We start from the raw sequence: 20,403 nt of genomic DNA, 5'->3' as shown, positions 1-20,403 counted from the left end.
ACGGGTGTTAGAGATGTGTAAGGCAAGGTATAGGGAAAGGGCAAGGACAAGGGCAAGGAGCTTCCAGTCCTCTCCTCTCCGGGTGCCTGACTCTCTTCAACCTCCATGTGTTCCCTAATCTTGAAGCTCTCCAAACCCCATCTCTTTGGGGTTTTATGCAGGCTTCATTCATAGCCATGACTGACTAAACCAGGCCATTGGTGATTGAACTAAATCTCCCACCCCTGCTCCTTTCCTGGAGGTGGGCTAATCACGTGCTTGACTTCATTGGCAATCAGCCCCCATCTAAAGGCGGTTCCAAAAGCCACCTCCTTAACATAACAAAAGGCACTTCTGATGCTCTCGGCACAGGAAATCCCAAAGGTTTTAGGAATTCTGTGCCAGAAGCAGGAAGAACTCCAAGTCTGTATTTCTTACTATACAGCACAATATCACAGGGATTATAATTTAAATCATTTGAATCCTTTTGATAGGTTGTAGTATTTTGGTAGATGTTTGTAAGAGGCAAAAATTATGAAATTTTTGAGTATTTTCAAATATACATACCTGGGAAGGAACATTTTTTGGAGGCTCTATACGAATGCTCGGATCCCATTCTCCAGGAGGGAGGACAGTAACCTGATCCAGAAATTCATCAATTCCCGATACCAAGTCATTACGATCCTTAGCTTTGTAAGCAACATCATGAAATACCTATAGAAGGAAAAGAAATATCATTAATAGACTTTTTAAAAAGTTATAAAACCTTAATGTGTTCAGTGTTTTCATTTCCTAGTCATCTCATGTGTGATTATACGATTTGAAGAAACAAAAGTTTTTAATGTAACAAAATATTATAATTTAGTTTAATATATGAATGCCCAAAGATACATATTTTTTCTCGGAGTGCTAGAATGAATGTTGGAATTTCTGGAGGCAAGAGTAAGGAAAAGGACAAGGAGGATGGAGGAGACCAAAACCCAGCCACCCTAAAGCTGCTTCTAAAGAGATACTCATTTTCAGCTATTTATTGAGAAACAAAAGACTCAAAAAGAACCTTTGATCTTTCTCCCCTTCCAGCCCAAGAGATTCAAAGAGAGAAACCTGCTTCTGGAAGATCTTAGAATGCAGCATTAGCCTGATTTGAATTAAGTATGGTAAACAAGAGGGCCTTAGGCAGGTGCCTGTTGGCTAGATGCCCTCGGTGTCCCATTGTTTCTGAGTCACCCAGCAAGGATCTTCCTGCCTGATGTGTTTGTGCTTCTTCTACTACCTGTAAATGGCCCATTCTCACGTCAGAAATCTAATACCCTCTTCCCATGCATCCTGTTCTCCTCTGTACGAAGTGTCTTAGACACCCGATTTTGCCTCACTCTCTTTGGGATGTTCTGCCCATGTGAATTCCCCACGTGCACGTACTAAACTCTGGTTTTCTCCTGTTAATGTGTCTCTGTTAGTTTGGTTATTAACCCAGCCTAGAAGACTTAGAAGGTGGGAGGAAAAGTATTACTATTTTTTTTAGCTTGCACAGAAGGAAGCTCATTAAAATAGAATTAATGATTCAAGCTCTGTAAATGTTATTTATGTTTAGTAAACCAAACTTTCTGAAAGATGCCCTTGCTTAAAAATAGAGATGAAAATTATAGTATATATTAGAAATTTTAGCAATATTTATAACCTGGCATACATAAACTAATTTAAAAGATTATTTTTCCATCATTAAGTAATAATAAGGTTATAAAATAGGGTTTTTTTAATATATATCTATATACAGTTTGGAAAGTATATTTCCATTCAAAGTATGAGCTACATTTACACACACACACACACACAAACCCTTTGGTAGTCATTTTAGCTACATGATACAGGGTGCAGCCAAGGGGGGCCCCAGAAAAGAATTTGGAATGAGGTCCAGAGTTCAGGGTGTCCAGGAAATATTAAGATGTCCTCACCCCCCCCCCCCCAGGGGGAAGGGACAAATAGAGCCAGGGCCATTGAGAGCTGTTTTGCATAGCAACAGTTTTGCAGCTAACCTCTAGAATGATTATTTAACATATCTATAACCTTTAACTGGCTTCATAAATATGTTAAATAGCTGTGGCCATGCTTTGAGCCAGGGAGAAGGGAGTGGCTTCTACCCAGGATGGAACTAGGGGTAGGTCCCCTGAGTTACAGTGCCTGCGTGGGAGCTTGGAGAAGACTGGCTCTGGGACACGAGGAGACGTGGCAGCCATTGAAGGGAGAGCCATGCGGCTTGGGGCAGAGTGAGGACCCCTGGAGTCATGTAGGGGAGAGCCATGCGGTCTCAGCAGAGTGAGGACCCCCTCTTGGTGAGGTGAAAGAGGGAGCCACATGGTTTTGGCAGGGTGCGGACCCCCTCTTTCCCAGGTGAAAGGGAAAACCACGAAGCTTTGCCAGAATGGAGATCCCTGCAGCCAGGTGAAGAAGCCACATGCTTTTGGTGGAGTGTGAACTCCTGCAGCTTTGGTAGAAGAGGCCCACGTGGCTTTGGGGTGCCCCCTTTGGCCGCGTGGCCTGGAAAGCAGGGGAGACTTTGACTGGAACTGGGTACAAAGAACTTTGGATTAACTAGAGAGAGATCCTGCCTGTCTGACACAGCTGATGGTGCCAGCGGCCTGAAAAGGGGACGTGTGTTCTTTTCCTGATTTACGGTTCCCGGAGTTGGGACAGAGGGAGAAGGGAGCGCTGTGTGGGTGTAGGTGTATACCCTAAAGGACTTTGATATTTTAGTGGCGGCATTAAGCCTGAATAGCATTAAATAAACATTTCGTTTCCTTTTCACAAATCTCTGGCATTGACAGATGTCTTTCCAATTGGCGGCGGACAGAAGAGCCCAGGAGATATTAGTATTCTGTCCTTGGGAGGGGCCCCTTGTTCTTTAGCAGTTTTTGGCATCCCTACGTGGGCCAGATATTGCCCCCGCCTCGGACCTCTTGTTTGGTAACATGCGGACAGATAACGCAGGTCTTGTAGATACAGAGTAGGAGTGCAGCCCCTGTCTTCTTTTGTATCAGGGTCAGGTATGCTCTATTTAGGTGTACATATGTCACTTTCCAATGGAAATTATGAGCCCCTGTTGTGATTTATCACAAAGCCTTTTGTCTGCCACAGTGACTGAGAAAACAGGTCAAGCTGAAGCTTCTATGAGCCTGAATGGCAATAATTAGCAGAGCCTCTCTGCCAGTTTGTGATGGACACAGACCATGAGAGATATAAATCCTGGTTGTCATAAGCCACAGGGATTTCAGTTGGTTATTCTTGTAGGATCCTTAATCTCTTAAGTATGAATAACATACTTCATATATAAAAAGTGGGTAAAACAAAAATAAATGGGAAAAATTAGTTTATTCTAAACAATAGAAATATTTCCAACATTTTCTGTATTTCAGATAATATGAAATTTTAACAAACATCTGAGATTTGGGACTAATGTGTTATTCTTAATGATAATCTATATTACAGCAACCAAATGCCCCAAACTTTACAGGAAAATTTCACTTTCACATATTCCTTTCTATTTTTAGACCATTTGTTTTAGTGAGTAGTTTGACATTCTAAACTGCTAAAGAAGTGATAATGATTTTCAAAGACTTTATCTTTACCTTCCAACTAAGAATATTTCACACACACACAAATCACTGGTGTGATAAATATACACTCCTTTCCTAGGATAATATAAAGACATCAAAGATACATTAATGGTTTAGTTGTATTTTGAGAAAGAGAATTTTTTCAATATGAAAACACAGATTTCATATTTAAAGCACTGACTTTATGGCTCATAATAGCTGTCCTCTTCTGAAGATCTTTATATGGCCATGAGACCTAATTGGAACTTTTAAGGATTGCAAATGTTCTTAATCCAAATAAGAGTTTAGTTGCTCTACTCTTTATCCGCTAATAGTGATTCTCTTGAAATCTTTCCTGATTTAATCTCATTTAAAAGTTGCTTCAAGAGATCACATGATCTTATATCTGCTTTTGATAGATGAACATCCAAATTCATCCAGAATAGCTGATTCCTTATTTCAAAGCTCCTCAAAGATATATATATACATATATATGCAAACATATATATATACACATATATACATATATATCACAGTTTGATTTTATAATAAAAATTTTATTTATTATTGTTTTCCTATTATTTTCCCCAATAGCTTAATTACTTTAAAGTGCTCTTCTCCCTTCTGTTTGTCTAGTTACCCTAACATCCTGATTTCAAGATACATCTGACTTCTTGAGAAGCCTTCTCTGATTCACTCTCAAAGATTAGACATCTCGTTAATACTCCCCTGACACCTTGTCCATTTTCTTGACAGCTTTCTCTGTAATTATAATTACTCATTACAATTGCTAATCATTTAATTGGTTGTCTAATGTTTTTTTTTCCTGCTAAAACATGAGCTCTCAACATTCATTCAATAAATATTTATCAAAGAATTTATGTGCTGGGGATAGAGCAGTGAACAAAACCAACAAAAATCCATTCCCTCATGGAGCTTACATTTTAGAGGGAGCGGGAGATAAAAAATAAGCAATATAAGTATATAGTTTGTTGGTTGGTGGAAAGTGTAAGGAGAAAAATAAAGCAGAGGAGAAGAATAAGGGTATGACTGGGGGATGCTGCAGTTTTTGAAGGAAATCGTCAATGAGCAGACATTTCAGCAAAATCCTTCAGTAGGATACAAGACATGTAGCTATCAGAAGCAAGAGCTTTCCCGGCAGATAGAATAGCCGGTGCAAAAATTCTCAGGTAACAGAACACATGTCATAGTTGAGAAATACTGAGGAGGCCAGTTTCTTAAGGAGGAGCAAGCAGAGGGAGCGTAACAGGAGATAAGCTGGAGAGGTAAGGTAGAAGAGGCAGAAATATATCCTGTAGGGCTTTGTAGATTATTATAAGAACTTTGACTTTTACTCTGAATAAGATGGGAGGCCATTAGGGGATCTTGAGCAAAATACTGATTGTGCTATCTTCAGGGCTGAGAACAGAATAAATGGTCCAAGGGCAAAGATAGCAACTAGGGGTCCACGGCAATAATAGAGTAATAATGGAGATAGACCAGGGGATACGAGTGAAAGCCAGGTGATAACAGTTCACAAAGGGAGAAGCAGTAGCATTTTGGAAATATTGTGAAACTAGAGCCACAGAGATTTACTGATAAATTAGATTTGGGGTCAAAGATGCCTTCACAGTTGTTCCATAAGGCCAGCGAACATGCCTTTAATTTTCACCACTTTATCTTCAACATACAGTAGACAATAAATAAATATTTATCACAATAACATGAAATCTGTACTAATATTATCATTCCCAGTTTGGAGATGAGGAAACTGAGGCAGAGAGTTGAAGTTAACTTGCCCAAGCTCATACAACTAGGAAGTCCCTTCCCTTTTTTCTTTTCGTCTTTACTTTCTTCCTTCCTCCCTCCTCCCTTCCTTTCTCTTCTTTTTAAAAGATAGGAGATTTGGAACATCTTGGTAAGGTAATAAAGATGACATAGTAGAGTGGGAGAAGCCGGTAACATAGGAGCCAGAGTAGACAATTAAGGAGCAAATTTCTCTTCAGTGCAGTGGGAAGGAAGAAGGAAGGATCCAGAAAGGAACACTGAGAAAAAGCACCAGTGAAGGAGGATAAAACAAATGAACAAACAAATAGCAAATGTGTTTGCTTTGTTCCTTCAAGCCTGCTTTTACTATTTTTGGACCTCTGTTCCACACATTGCTTAGAATAAGCTTATCAAGCACCTTGATAAATCCTGTTGGGATTTTGAATGGAATTGCATTGATTTCTCTCACCACCATTGCTTGCCTAGATTGTTGCAATGGACTCTTAAGTGGTCTCTGCTTTTGTTCTTGCTCCTCTGCAAGAGCTGAACCCAGAAGTTCAGTGACCCTTTTAAAATATAGGATGTATCATGTCATTTCTCTACTCAAAATCTTCCACTTGCATCCCAAAGCAAAATCCTTACATGACCTACAAAACCCCTACACAGACTGACCAGTTACTTCTCTGACCTCATTGCCTAGTGTTCTCTCCCTCTCTACCTCCTGTCCCACCATGTTCTCCTCCTTTCTGTTCCCCAGACATTGCTGGCACACTCCAGTTTCAAAGCATTTGCTCATGTTTATCTTTTTCCTTGGAAAGCTCTTCCCTCAGATATCTGAATAGCTTGCTCTTCCTCCTTTAGTTCTCTGCTGAAACGTCTTCTCGGCCAGGCCTTCCCTGACCGCCTAATGTTTACTTGCAGCACTCCCCATCCCATTGCTATCTCCCTTTCCTGATTTCACAGTGTCCTCCATGGCACTTATCACCATATATCACATTTTTTACTCATTTGTATGTTAGTCTGTCTTTCCACTAGACTATTAGCTCAGTGAAAGAAAGGATGTTGGCCAATTTGCTCACTGATATATCCCCAGTAACTGCAAGAGTGCCTGATAAATAGTTCACATTTGATAAATACATATTCAGTGAAATAATGAAGAACAAAATGAGGGAGAGATTGTGTTACTAGAGATGAAGATGCATTATAGTAAAGCTGCTATAATAAAGACAGTGACGAGAGAGAGAGGGGTGATTTTTGTTTGAATGCAGGCATTGCTATCTATCATTATAAATAACAAATCAATAAACAGTACTAAGCCAAGTGATTATCTATATATAAATGGAATTGGATCTCTACCCATATCTTACCAAATGCAATTCTAGGTAGATGAAAAACTTACATGTGAGAGATAAAGTATAAAACCCACTGAACATAATAGAGTATATTTATGACCTCAGGGTAAGGGATAATACAAATCTCAAAGATTTAGCACATGACTATTTTTAGCTGTTCTTCATGGGAAAGAAAAAAAGAAGGGTTCAATAATGTCAAAGCCAATAAGATATCAAGTGACATGAGTACCAAAGACAGGATACACCGTTTGAAAACGGTGACCCTACTTAAAGCAGTTTCAGTACAGTGGTAGTGATGGAATCACAGCAATGAGCTAAGAGATGAAGAAAGCTAAGATATTCAGGACCAGATAGAGCCTGAACCTTAAAGCTCTTGAGATTCAGATTCAAGCAGCACCTCAATGGTAGATGCTATAGTACGCAATAAGAGGTTTTTTATTAAGGGTAGGAAAAACCTGAACATTAATTTCAAATGAATTTCTTAAGTAGCTCGTATCTATTGGCTGTCTTTGCTGACTAAACAGAGTCACTGCTGACTTAAAATCTAGATGACACAGAGAGAAAATTGTTGGCTCAAGAAGAAAAAGAAAATCAATGGCACTCATCTTAGTAATGGTCTTAGTTTTTGTTTTTGATTTTGTTTTCACTTTTGTTTTCATAAAACTATGTTATTTGCGTGAATATAGAATGGCTTTATTACTGTTATATTTAAACAAATACATAATTTTTTAAATTCCCAATTTCAAGTTCTATTATGATAAACATTGGCATACTGTCTACATAAATAAAAGGTCATTGTATTGTTTAATAATTTTCAAGAATCAAAAGAGACTAATACATTGGTTACTAGTGCTAATAAATAAAATCATGTGTTTTATCTCTAGTAAAACTCAACAGAAAAATAGAAAATAAATGATTGGAGGAATTCAAGATAAGGTATTGCTAAAAATGATGAACATATTCATTCTTCAATTCCTTTAAAAAAACATTTGAGCCCTGACCAGTGTGGCTCAGTTCAGTGGGTGTCGTCCCACAAAGCAAAAGCTTGCTGGTTCAATTCCTGCCCAGGGCACACACCTGGGTTTTCAGTGTGAGACCCAGGGATACACATGGGAGGCAACCGATCAATGTTTCTCTCCCTCTCTTCCTGTTACCCTTCCCCTATCTCTAAAAATAAATAAGTAAAACCTTTTAAAAACTTATCGAGTCTATTTTTACCTTATTTTATTCTTCAGATTTCATGTAAATGAAATCATATATGATTATCTAACCACTAAGCTATATACCTGAAACTAATACAAAGTGATATTGAATGTAAACTGTAATTGAAGAATAAAATTTAAATTAAAAAAGAAACTTACTGAAATCTGAGTGCCAGACACTATACTATAAGTCTGAAGATACAAAAGAAAAAAACACGATTTCCCAATACAGAGAAGAAAAACACACAAAGGGCTCATCAACAAATATTTATTTAAATTCCTGACAAATATAAGGGCACTAAAATGTGTGAGAGGTAACTGCTTTCATGAAATTAATAGTTTGGTAATGCAGTCCAATTCACCATTTTCTTAAAGTGAACTTTATGAATCAACATGTTAAATTTAGTTCTTAATGAGTACAATTACTTAATAGCCTTCAAAGCACTTAGATAAGGAGAATAATTTTTCCACATTGGCTTTGAACAATAAGATATTATTTTCTCTTTTAAAAGGTTTTAAACATTGTTGATAGTTAATGAATGTACTATTGTAATTAACATGTCCTATTGCACTCAACAGATCTCTTCTTTTGGAGTAAATTTCTGACTCACTTTTCCCGCCATGACTTTCCATGCCACTGTTCTCAGGAAGTTGCCAAGTGTGCTAAAGCTAAGCTCTAAGACTAAATGATTCACATCTGAGACCCCACCAGGTGCCTCATTAATCAAGGAAATGAATGGAAGTCTTTATCTGCTCTTATTCTAAGTCTAAAATTTAAAAAACATGAGTGTCTCTCTGTTATTCTATATCCATTTGATTAGTTAAAAACCTGGACACTGACATTTTTCCCATGAGAAAATCTTAACTCCTAATTGAGGAGGGGAGGTTTAGGAAGAGAGAGACCTTGGACACGTACAGACCTCCCATGACACAATACGATCTTTTCACCATGTAACATGATCCATGCCCCAGAGATATCTTAATGTAATACCCTGATGCCTTACAGGTGGGAACATAACACGACATATATGTGCCCATGAATTTGTAGAATACAAATAACAGCATCATTTATTTTGCAATACTGTAAAAATTTCAAAGTATTAATCAACATGGAAATACTACAAGCAAAGATACTATGACTGTTATCTCATAAACAGTTCTACTAGAGCAGGTTTGTGATCCTCATGAAGCCCTTTTTTTTTTCACTCTGATAACTTCTTCCAGATTTCTTCAATAAAATGTTACATATTGTAGTGGATGAAATAGTGTCCTCTCTCTCTCCACCTGAACCTGAGAATGTGACTGTATTTGAATGTGTACCTTCGCAGATATAACTAAAGTAAGAATCTTAAGATGAGGTTATCCTGGATAAGGATGGGCTCTAAATCTAGTGAGTGTCTTTACAAGAGACAGAAAAATAGATGACACACAGAGACACAAGGGAGAAGGCCCTGTGAAGACGGAGGCAGGGACTGGGATTCTGCTGCCACAAGCTGAGGAACGGTTCTCCTCTAAAGCTCTCATAAACGTCTGCCCCACCCCACCCCAAAGTATGAGAAAAGGCATTACTTTGGTTTTAATCACCCAGTTTGTGTAATTTTTTATGGCAGCCATAGGAAACTAATATACTCAATAAGCTGTTTTTTTCTGAAACTGATGAAAAAATGTATTTCTTCTAACTTTTGGTTTCCTATATGTAGATACCAACAACAAACTGATATAAAACCATAAAACGTAATTTGAGCAGAAAGAGTAATTTCTATCAAACACAAGTTCAAATTTTCAGATTTCATAAGGCTATGAAAAGTGATACACAATATTAATTTGTTCTTTTTACAGACTTTAGAGTATCCAAAGCTATGCAAAGTTCAGTAAATACATCATTAAATTATTTAGAAGAGATTCTAAAATTGTATAACCCCATTTGTTATTTACTACTAAGTATTGAATTTATGCCCCTTCTGTGATCTTTTGCATATACTCCTCTTGAATAAGAAGAACAATAAAATGATAAAAAAACAGATCTCCATAAGGTGCTGGGGAAATACAAGAAACCAGTTATATAATAATGCATTTTATGTTCATTTTTATTGATCTTACATTTTTGAGATATACAACTTTTCGAGAAGCTGAAAAAAGCTGTTTTCAGTTCAAAAAAATCAACGTACACATCTTCTACATAGAAAATGTATGTACTGTATCAGAGGGATCACTTGAAATCCAACTATAGTTTTCTAGTGGTTCAAACACTCACAGGTTAAGAATGGCTACATAAGGCCCATAGATGTTGTATCATTTTTATTGTCATGTATACTATCAGATAAACTGCCATTGTTTTTTCTTGAGAACTTAAAATTATTTTGCTCATTCACTGTGGTTGCATACAACTCTGAACATACTAAAAAACAATGAACTGTACTCTTCTATTGGGTACACATTATGTGCCATGTGACTTTTATTTCAGTAAAGTTGTTAAAATTTTCTTTCAAGCCCTGACCAGGTGGCTCAATTGGTTGGGCATTGGCCCACAGGGCAAAAGGTCACAAGTTCGATTTGGGTCCAGACAGCCAGGTTGCAGATTCAGTCCCTGGTCAGGGTGCCTACAAGTGGCAACTGATCAGTTTCTCTGTCATTGATGTTTTTTTCCATCTCTTTCTCCCTCCCTTCCCCTCTCTCTAAAAATAAATAAATAAATGTTTAAAATTTTAAAAATTACTTTGCCCAAAACAAGATATGCAGTGATAGTGATAATAATACTACTTGTTCTGAATACATATACAATGTAAGGGGAATATTAATACATGTATTTTAAATGTTACTAAATAACAAATTTTTAGACTATGAGATTTCAAAGCATTATGTTCATCTGTGTAGATTTATTACCCCTTTTAAACAATTTTTCCAAAAGAAATTTCATAGTGAAATCACAGAAGAAGGGGGATTCAATACAGAGAAATCGAAGTCACAGCAAATTGTCACAAATACAGGAGCCCCCAAAGTTAGGTGTATCTAGCGGGCAAAATGTTCCCAATGAACTTGAATAAATACCTCATCTGTCATTAGGGTTGCAATTGATCTGCCAATCTCATGGTACTGTTGACCCTTTCCCAGGGGTCCCAGAAGAATGAACAAAAATCTGTAATTAAGAAAAAAATAAGGCAAATGTTTCATGGTAGAAATGTAAAAATTATTTTAGTAGTACAGAATGACTCATCTCAAAGGAATTACTGCAGATGGGGATTTCTATGTCAAATACTTTGGTATTTTTCAGTTCATTATTTTGAAATATTTCATAATGCTTGACTCTTATGCTCTTCAGCAATGGAAATCTGTGGTTATTTGATCTTAGTCTTTCCCTCATTTCAATATTGGTAGAGCCTACACGGTTGTTAGTGAGAATTGTAAGGATTCTGTAATTCTTAGAGTAAAGTGACAAAAGTAAAATCTGATTAAAACTTTCTGAATTATAAAAAAGAGAATTCACTAATAAGCAAATTGTAGAACTAGGTACATGGGGGGAAAGGTAAGATAATTTCTTTGTATGAATAAGGAAAGAACATATGATCAAAAAATAATAGGTGTGTGTAAAATGTACATAAATAGAAAAAATTGTCATCAGGAGTCAAAGACTAGTTAGGCAAGAAAAAACAGGAAATTAACGCTCTATTAATTCTGATGCTAGATGAATAAAAATACCAGCTACACTGTAATATTCCATCTAAGTAGGTTGAAAGCCTGGCAAACTCATCATCACGACTGGAGTTTTTGGAGAAATCAGCACGTGCTCTACCTCTGCAGAACTGGGAGCTATCTTGTCTCTGGAAAGGGAAGTGCTGTGGGGAAACTGAAAGATTTTAAATGTCCTATATTCTGCAATATAACCACTTGTTACGTGGTTTATGCTCTGAAGTATGGTGACAAATGTCTTTGTAAGGTATACAAAAATAGGTACTATAAATCTACACTTCATTTACTCATAAACTTTAGCAATTATACATGTTTTTACATGAAGCACACATTATAGGGCCCTATAGGGTCTGACAGGAAGTTTTTGTGTTAGTTGAAAATGAATCCAAGTCAATTTATTCTATACAGATTTGTCCACTGTATATTTCAAACAGGAATAGTTTGGTGTGGTAGCAGATGCTTTATCACCTATTACACTTTTAAGGAATTTCCAACCAATGTACATGTGTCTCTTTCAGGTTTGCATTCCATGGGCTATTTATAAAGTCCTAAAAGATTATTTTCTGACATTTTTACTATGTGTTGCTATTATAGTCATGGAATGACCTTTTGTCCTCCTAAGACAGGATAATTAGGAACCTCTAATGGCTTTCTTTATTCTATTCAATATTTGTCTAACTAACCTTCTATTTTCACTATTCCTAACTTTTTTAGTTTTTTCCTATACAGTGGCTCTACCATGCCCCTAATTTTTCCTCCATTGTTTTCTCCACGTATTTTGCTATGTCAGTATAAAATGAGGTCACCTAAACCTTAGCTGTTTTCAAAGTGAACGTCCATTATGACTTTAGTCCTAGATTTTTTTCTTTCCTTTTCCTTTGAAATACAGGAACCATCATGGTAATAAATGGCCATTGTTTACTCAGAGTTCATCTGACACTATCCTAAATAGTGGAACAAGAATGTACTGCTTGAAAGACTAAAAAGAAATTTAAAACTACTAAAACAATATCTCTACAATTAGTAAATCTGACATCTCAAATCTTAATCCCAAACTCCCAGAAACTCTGGATAGGTTGCAGAATAGATTGCAAAGATTAGCTTTGATCAAACAGGTGCCACTTTAATGCACTGAGGTCATCCTTAGCCTTTTATATAAATGTTGGTTTGTATCAGAAGTCTCAGTAGCCTTCAAAAAGGATGAACTTCTTTTTGTGACCTGACAGGTAACCAGGTTCCTCCCTTGAACCGGACTGAGTAATAGGTGCTCGAACACTGAATCCCTTGTCAGTGAGCTTAGCCCTTATACAGCGAGGCTCTCCTGACTAAACTATTCCATATTCAGGGGATGTCTTATCCATAATCAAAGCACAGAGTAATATGATCTGCTGTGTTTTGAGTTAAGGCCAAAGGTTCACAGAAGAAACACTTTACAAACCCAGATGCAATAGCACCTGAACTTTACATCATCTTAACCGGGCTGAGGTATTTGATGTTTGGGAAGAAGAGGCTTACTAACGAACAGTATCTAAAATGGAGCATCAAACACCAGGCACCAGTCATGGGAAAGATGAGGCCCCAAAGAGATAATGTTTTTTTTTATGAAAAGAAGATCGGAGTGAAAATCTTTATATAGAAATCACATTTGATGGAAGGGAAAGGGAAGAAAATAAGGTTCCCATCTGAATTTGCTAGGAACCTAATGTGCTGAAGTCAATGATATTTTTCTGTAAGATATTTATCTTTAAAATAGAGATAAATTATAAGCAATTACCTCAGTTTACACCATCCCTAAATTGTTGGTTTTACGAATAGTTCAATGAAAAACAAGTTTAGATAATCAAATTAAATTTGTACTTTTGATTTGGATTCAAACATATTACCATGATGTTACTACCAGTGATTCTTTACACTACATATGGGAGGCATGCTGGGCCTAGGACAGAAACACACAGCACTTCAAATACAGCAGGGACTGGCCTCATCTTGCCACTTACATGTACTATGAAGGGCCTACTCATTCAAGCATAAACCAAGCCCTGAAACCTTTGGCTGTTTTGATTTTGACCACACTCATATACAGGATCTTGTTTAGCTCACAGTCAAATGCAATCTTTGAGAAAAGCCTAACACTTTATTACTTTTTACCAAAATTATAAGAAAGGATTTACTTGGTAATGTAGACCAGGGTATTTAGAGATGAGGAGTATGTCTAAAAGAAAACATAACAGTTTGAGAGGAAGAAGTAAAGAAAAAAAAATTTTTTAAAGAACTTTTCTGTCTCCTCCACAAACAAGAAGAAACAAGAGAACAAGAGTTTTGTGGATTAGTTTCAAGAAAAACTCTTAATAAATTATATTTATTCCTTGTTTCTTTTCTCTACATTAAAAAATAGTTTAAGAAAAATGCAAAAGAGGCTCTTATACTTTTTACCTGGTTGGGATTGGGACTTCAGCCAGTCCTTGAAGCAACACAGCTGGAGACAACCTGACAAACGCAACTATAGTTCGATCCAAAAACTCCAACTCCCCGACTAAGATGTTTGAAGCTTCAGCACCTGGAGGAATCTTTTTCATAAAATGCAGATCAACCTGCAAGTGTCACGAAGTAAGAAAAGATAAATCAAAGTTGGAAAAATTTGCTCAGTTGTGAACAGTGCTTCACATATGGTAATCCATCAATATAGTTTTAATAAATATAGCTTATATAAGTATACTACAAATAAAAATTTTCAAGTACTTAAACATGTCTTTTGCCCTTTACAAATATCTTTATTTCTTCATCTGTTTCCTAATTTGTTATCAATAAGCTGAATACTCTAGTTTCTCTATTCGATATCTCTAAAAGAAACTTCTTCAGTATCAGCAATCTTGAAATTTTCAGGAAGAAAAGAGCATGCACTCAATTAAGTTAATATACTTTAATCATAATATAATTAGGATTTTCCAATAGATTTAAATATTTTATGTTACATTACCTAAACTTTGTACACAATATATTTTAATTAATTAATACTCAAAATATGCCTATTCAAAAGAAATATAAACATATTTGTCCTTACAGAGTTAATTATTACTTTTGTCTTCATCATTATTCTCTATCCTTCATGTTCTATACTTAGCCTGGTCATTCTTCAATTTTAATTTCTCATCAGAGAATTTAGATACGGCAAAGTAAAGAAGACAAGAATGAAAATATTAACATTTGGTGTGGCTAAAGAGCCATCGGTGAATTTCTTGATATGAGATGTCTGTGATTGAAATGAATGCACACAAAACAAAAGTGATCCTTAACAAGAAAAAGTGCCTGGAGTAAAGGGTGAGGACTGAAAAATGAATGTTCATGTTCTTAAGAGTAAATATTACTTGTTACGTGCAGGGCCTCAATGCAAACCAAGCAGTGACTTTAAAGTCAATTTTACACAGCCTGTTTCTTGTTTCTAATTCATTTGAGTTGCTTTTTATGAAAATCACTTTGTAGTAAATCTTGAGAATAAGATTTTTATCTGCTGTAGTGATTGGTTTTTCGAGTTTGCATTAATGAAATGGGGGCCAAAGATTAAAGTGGGAATAGCCTAGAGAGAGGGAGAGAGAAGAGCTCTGGCAAATAGAAATGAGGTAGAGATTTTTTTTAAGGCCAGATAGTTCTTTTGCAAGTTTAATAACTTGAGAACAATTTTTCCAAGAAGTTTCAAATGAAAATAATCAAACGTTTTAAGAGTATCTTAGAAAGTCCATAGGCTGGACTTTAAGTGACTACATTAAATATGCTGCTTTCTGAAATCAAGACATCAGCACAAGTATTTAGAAGCTTTATAACTACTTAATTTATCTGTAAACAAAGGTTTTACAACCTTTGGTTTTACAAACCATAAAACCCATTATGTGGAGTGTACATTTTATCCTAAGGGATATAAAAATAATCTATAGTACTCTATTAAAATACCCAACAGAATCAATGTTCTATTTTAAAGAAAAAATAATTTAACAAAGCAAAACTGCCTATAAAAATTATGACAAATATTTTAAAATTCCAAAGTTTTCATCTATAAATATATTTCCAAATACACGTTTGTAAACTCGTAAAGCACATACCTTGGGATAGTATATGTAAGTATTTTCATCTTATAGAATCTAACCTTTTAATTTAAAGATATAAAAGTATTTATTTACCTTAATAATAGAAAGTTAAATTTTATAGTAACTACTATCATATTTTTGTATTTCTTTTTCTAGTTAGGAGATATGCGTATGTTGAAAATGATTTCAATTACTAATGCTTTATAACTTCACTATAAAGCATAAATTCTCAAGAAGGGAATAAATTACCTATACATTATTAGCCCTGTGAGAAAAACATAATAAATCTTCCTAAGTCTTTTGGAGCTTAAAAGAGTAAAGAATTAAGTTCCCCCACTAATATCAAAAACAATTATGCAATGTTAATATGCCAGAACAAAATTTAAAATAAAAAATAGCTTTTTAAGAAAATCTATAATCAATAAACAATATCAGTCATATTGATAATACCTTTCATGACTTAGATGAAAAGTCTAAATCCCAAATGAAAAACTTTCTATAAACTCATTTGTTGCTTGAAAGGTGTCAGTCTTAACTATTGAAGTTTGTGCCCTAGACAGGTGGCGATTATACAGATAACTGCTTTAAGATGTAATTTAATTAAATCAAGAAGTACACAGTATGCTAAAATAATTTAATTTTATAAAAGGAAATATATAGTCTTTAAACATGACTTTTTTTGTATTATATAATTCCTGATATATAAATAATTGATACACATAATTTAGAAAAGGCATTAAATACACACAATTTTATTTCAGGATTCACAAATTTATCTTTTTACCTTAAATACAATAAATTATAGTTAAATAATAGATATCTGGAATAGCCATTATAATACACTCATATTATATTATTCTTGAAGTAGTTATATACTTGGGAGAGTAAAAGATTATATAATATATTATTTAATTATATTACTATATTGCAATTATATGTTATTCCTGGGGCAGCTCTATATTCTTCATTTGTGTTAATATATAATTCATAAAAATCCCTATTTGACAATATAACTATCTTTTAATATAATAAAAGGTCACATTTAAGGACAATAATTTGACCTATAATAAAATTATTATTTACAGGAACAATAATTGAGGAAGGAACTAGGTTGAATACATCCCTAAAATGATCCTCAAGTAGACTAAGACACTCATAATGAACATAAAGAAAGCCTGAAATTTTCCTGCTCCAATGAATAGGACCTTAAAGAAATTAAGGTACACTCTTATGGATCAAGATTTACACCCCTGATCCTGGGCTCTCCAGGCCTTTCTGCTAAGAATAAAAAGATGTTTCATTCTGGGCATTAGGTTGTAGGTGAGAAATAGTTACATCTCCAGGGAACAAGGTTAGACAGAAGATCATGATGGAACTGGGAATGTCTGGATAAACTACACACTGAGATGCGAAAGAAAAACAGATGGGACTTCAGGGGGAAAGTTTAAGTCTTAAGCCCATTATGGAAAGTACAAGAAAAGCAATGGGGATCCTCTGGGGAGAAATGGTGCTGTGACACCAACAAGCCAGTGATCTTAAGCAGCCCTATTAAATCGCTCTGGGATTCAGCTTTCTCACCTTCTCAATGAGAAGGTCTCTACATTTTCCTGGAGTTCATGAATTTAACAATAAACCTCTTTACTCTAAGTTTCACATACTCGGGATAGATGCAGAAGAAAGTTCTTTCTACATAGAAAATAATGTGAAGTTTTCCTTGGATCATTTGAAATGAAAGAAATACCACCAGCATTTGGGAAATACCAAATTAACCACCCTCTGCAAGTTAGTTAAAAAAAAACAAAGACATAGAGTGTTTTGACACATCTGCTTTTTAAGAACACTATAAAAAGTGATAACCTGACAACTTAGATTATATTCATAAGCATTCCTAAATTAGGGAGTTTGATGGGCCTATCCATTGAAAGGGTTAAAAAATGTAGATTGAATGTAGATAGACTATAGGATCAAGTCACTTGAAAAGAATACATTTTGTTTACCCTTAAGATCTCAAAATTCTACTGGGGTTTAGAAACTACATGTAAAAACTGAAAATATTTGAATGGACAAAGTAACCCGGAGACTAGCTGAGCTGTGATAAATTTACTACCAACTGAAATCATTAGGCTAAAAAACCTTATCTCACGTACGTGCAAAATTTGACGCTAAATTTTGTTTCCATAATGATAGACTAATCATGTTTGTTCTTTTTAAGCCCTACTGCTCTGCACTTCTAAATTATAAAGTAATTAGTGTTACTTGGTTGTTCAAAAGCATCCCTGAACTAAATGCTTAAGTTATTTTGAATCTCACAGAATTCATTCATTGGTACATACCAAATACTGTACAAGGCACTAGACATTGAGTGGAGACTAAATCATATTAGATTCTGGTTCAGTATTTGTTTTTGACATTATTCCCACTAATATTAATATTAATAATAATAATAATAACAACAACAACAGCCACCTTGTATTGAATGCCTGTTATATTTCTAGCACTCTGCCAGAAGTGCTCTATATATTTCATTTGATTTTTACAATATAGCTATGAACAGTATTACTAGTCTTATTTTACAAATGAGAAAGCTGAAGTTCAGAGACATTCTTCAAGATCAGATAGTTTGTAAATGCAAGAGTTAGGATTCCAGATCTCACGCCCTTTCTCAAAAACCATGCTCCCTCCAATGTGCCAGGCTGTGGATGAGAGACTGAGGAACACAGATGGTTGGCATGGAGTGGAGGGCTCTAGAAATTTAACTTGCCTATTAAGAAATGAAATGGACAAGTAGCTGGAAATGAAATAAGAAGAAGAGGATTAAAGGAAAGAAAATCTGTTTTTTACTCTTCTGTAGTCTAATTGTTTTAGGGGACATGAAGATAAGACTACTATCTCCCAATGGCAAAATTTATTTTCTTTCAAATATGATGAAGCATTTCTGAGGCTACCAAAGACAGATCAGACAACTCAAAGCAAAATTGTATGGAGAGATAAAATTCAATGTGAAAGGGTTATATCCTTTTTTAAAAAGGTTAAATGGTAATTTAGTTGAAAGCATTTGATTTATTATCGTTTTGGAGAATGTTAAATATGCCCATGGTGTACTGTTAATGCCTACATAAATAAATAAGCAATTTCTTATGTCACTGCTTTTAAGATATAGTTTCAGATGAAGAATATCAGAAATTAAATGTATGGCAGTTTGCAACAATTTTATTCCAACTTAGAGATGAATGAAGATGTAATGCTTTAAAAAGATATTTTTTGGAACAGCAAATGGATTACATCTGAACTGGCTTAATGTTTGAATCACATGCCTCCATACAGTGAAATGAGCTTTGACCCATCATAGAAACACAGCCCGAGTGTGCCCTCACCTCTCTCTCTTGCTGGTGTGGAGGTCCTTTTTCTTGCCTTTGTTTCATCCCACATGGACTAGTCTGCCCCTTTTGTTGGCCTCCCAGTCCCTGCGCGCATAATTAACAGACTTAAGCTGGTATACCGTGCTCCTATAGAGACTCTGCCAGGCACCAGAGGGAGAGCATGCACATGACCAGACCTGGACCACTTAGGCTTTGGCAGAGAGATTCCAAAACAGTAACGAGGAGCTGATTGCTACTGCACTTTTCAGAAGCTTGAGGTGGTCAACTTCTACTGCTGCCTCCCGTTACCACCTCTTCCAGATGTTACAATCATCACCAGTGCTAAGGGCTTTGTGGAGGGCAAAACACTTTGAGTTACTACTGCTTCAGCCACTCAGATAAAGAAAATTGTCGACCCTCTTCATTTTGGGTCAGTATTGAAACTCCTCTTTCCTGTTTGTTAGTTTGCCATAGCCTACAATTGTACATATAGACTGTTAGAAATTTGCTAGCCCAAATTACATTATTTTCACAGAATAATTTAAGTAAATGATTTCATTTGAATTAGCTCTAATTAAATATATCCCTCAATAGTCCATCTTTATTAAGTTTTCATTAGAAACTTTGCTCAGTTCCGCTATGTTCTAGTCTGTTCCTACACTAATGCCTTTCTCTGAACTGTGACAATGAAAACTTTATATGATTTGCTTTTCCATAGAGAAAAAATAATTTTGAAAAAATAGACAGATATTAAATAATAAACTTCTGTTAAATTAGTTATAAAGTCCAGTTATTCTTTTTGATGGAAGAGATATATTATACTGAATGGCTCGTACCTAAAGACTATGCATAAAACTTACACATTTGGTTTTGTGAACAAGCAAAATGTTACATACGAACTTAAATGCTAACACTATAACCATATCCCACTTTGGCTAAGTAACAAAAACTGTTCATGCAAAGTATTATGTCAACACCTCATAAAGTGTGTAGCAGTTTCCAGTAATAATACTGTAGCTTACTCAAATGAGAGAGAAGCTTACCTTGCTAAAGTCAACAGTGCTGTTTTCTCTGCTCACATCATTTTTATTTTCAGCAGAGGCTGGAGCAGACTGTGGGGAAACAACCTGACCTGCTAAAAGAGATTGTTATTATAGAATAGAAACAATTACTTATATAATTCCAGACATATTGAGTAAAATATGAATTAAGCTAAACTAATATGTTTCTTAATGAGTTTATGAGATAAGCACGAAGGGCCAATATAACTAGATCTCTATCAATAAAAATATTCTCATTTATCAGTTACAGATAGAAACAGGAGAATTCAGTCAAGAAAAAATAAATAAATTCTCAAATTCAAACTCTAATTAAATAGTTATTTCTTA

The 20,403-nt window shown here is 35.3% G+C and overlaps 1 protein-coding gene across 3 annotated transcripts in view; it reads right to left on the bottom strand.

Annotated features, from left to right (window-relative positions):
* SLC4A10 (solute carrier family 4 member 10) overlaps positions 1-20,403 on the bottom strand; it is a 273,304-nt gene that overhangs the window by 75,332 nt on the left and 177,569 nt on the right. For 2 of the 3 annotated variants that reach the window (XM_037140408.2, XM_037140406.2), the window contains exons 7-10: positions 20,059-20,150; positions 14,011-14,168; positions 10,939-11,026; positions 547-693 (exon numbers count right to left, since the gene is read on the bottom strand). In XM_037140408.2, the coding sequence (XP_036996303.1) occupies positions 547-693; positions 10,939-11,026; positions 14,011-14,168; positions 20,059-20,150 (485 nt within the window). The remainder of the gene's footprint in view (positions 1-546; positions 694-10,938; positions 11,027-14,010; positions 14,169-20,058; positions 20,151-20,403) is intronic. The other variant, XM_037140407.2, reaches the window with a different exon arrangement.

This window comes from Artibeus jamaicensis, unplaced genomic scaffold (assembly GCF_021234435.1).
Source record: "Artibeus jamaicensis isolate MK-2021 breed Jamaican fruit bat unplaced genomic scaffold, CSHL_Jam_final contig_391, whole genome shotgun sequence".
Classification (NCBI taxonomy): domain Eukaryota; kingdom Metazoa; phylum Chordata; class Mammalia; order Chiroptera; family Phyllostomidae; genus Artibeus; species Artibeus jamaicensis.
Note: the sequence above shows the minus strand (reverse complement) of the source record. Positions and strands in the feature narration are given on the sequence as shown.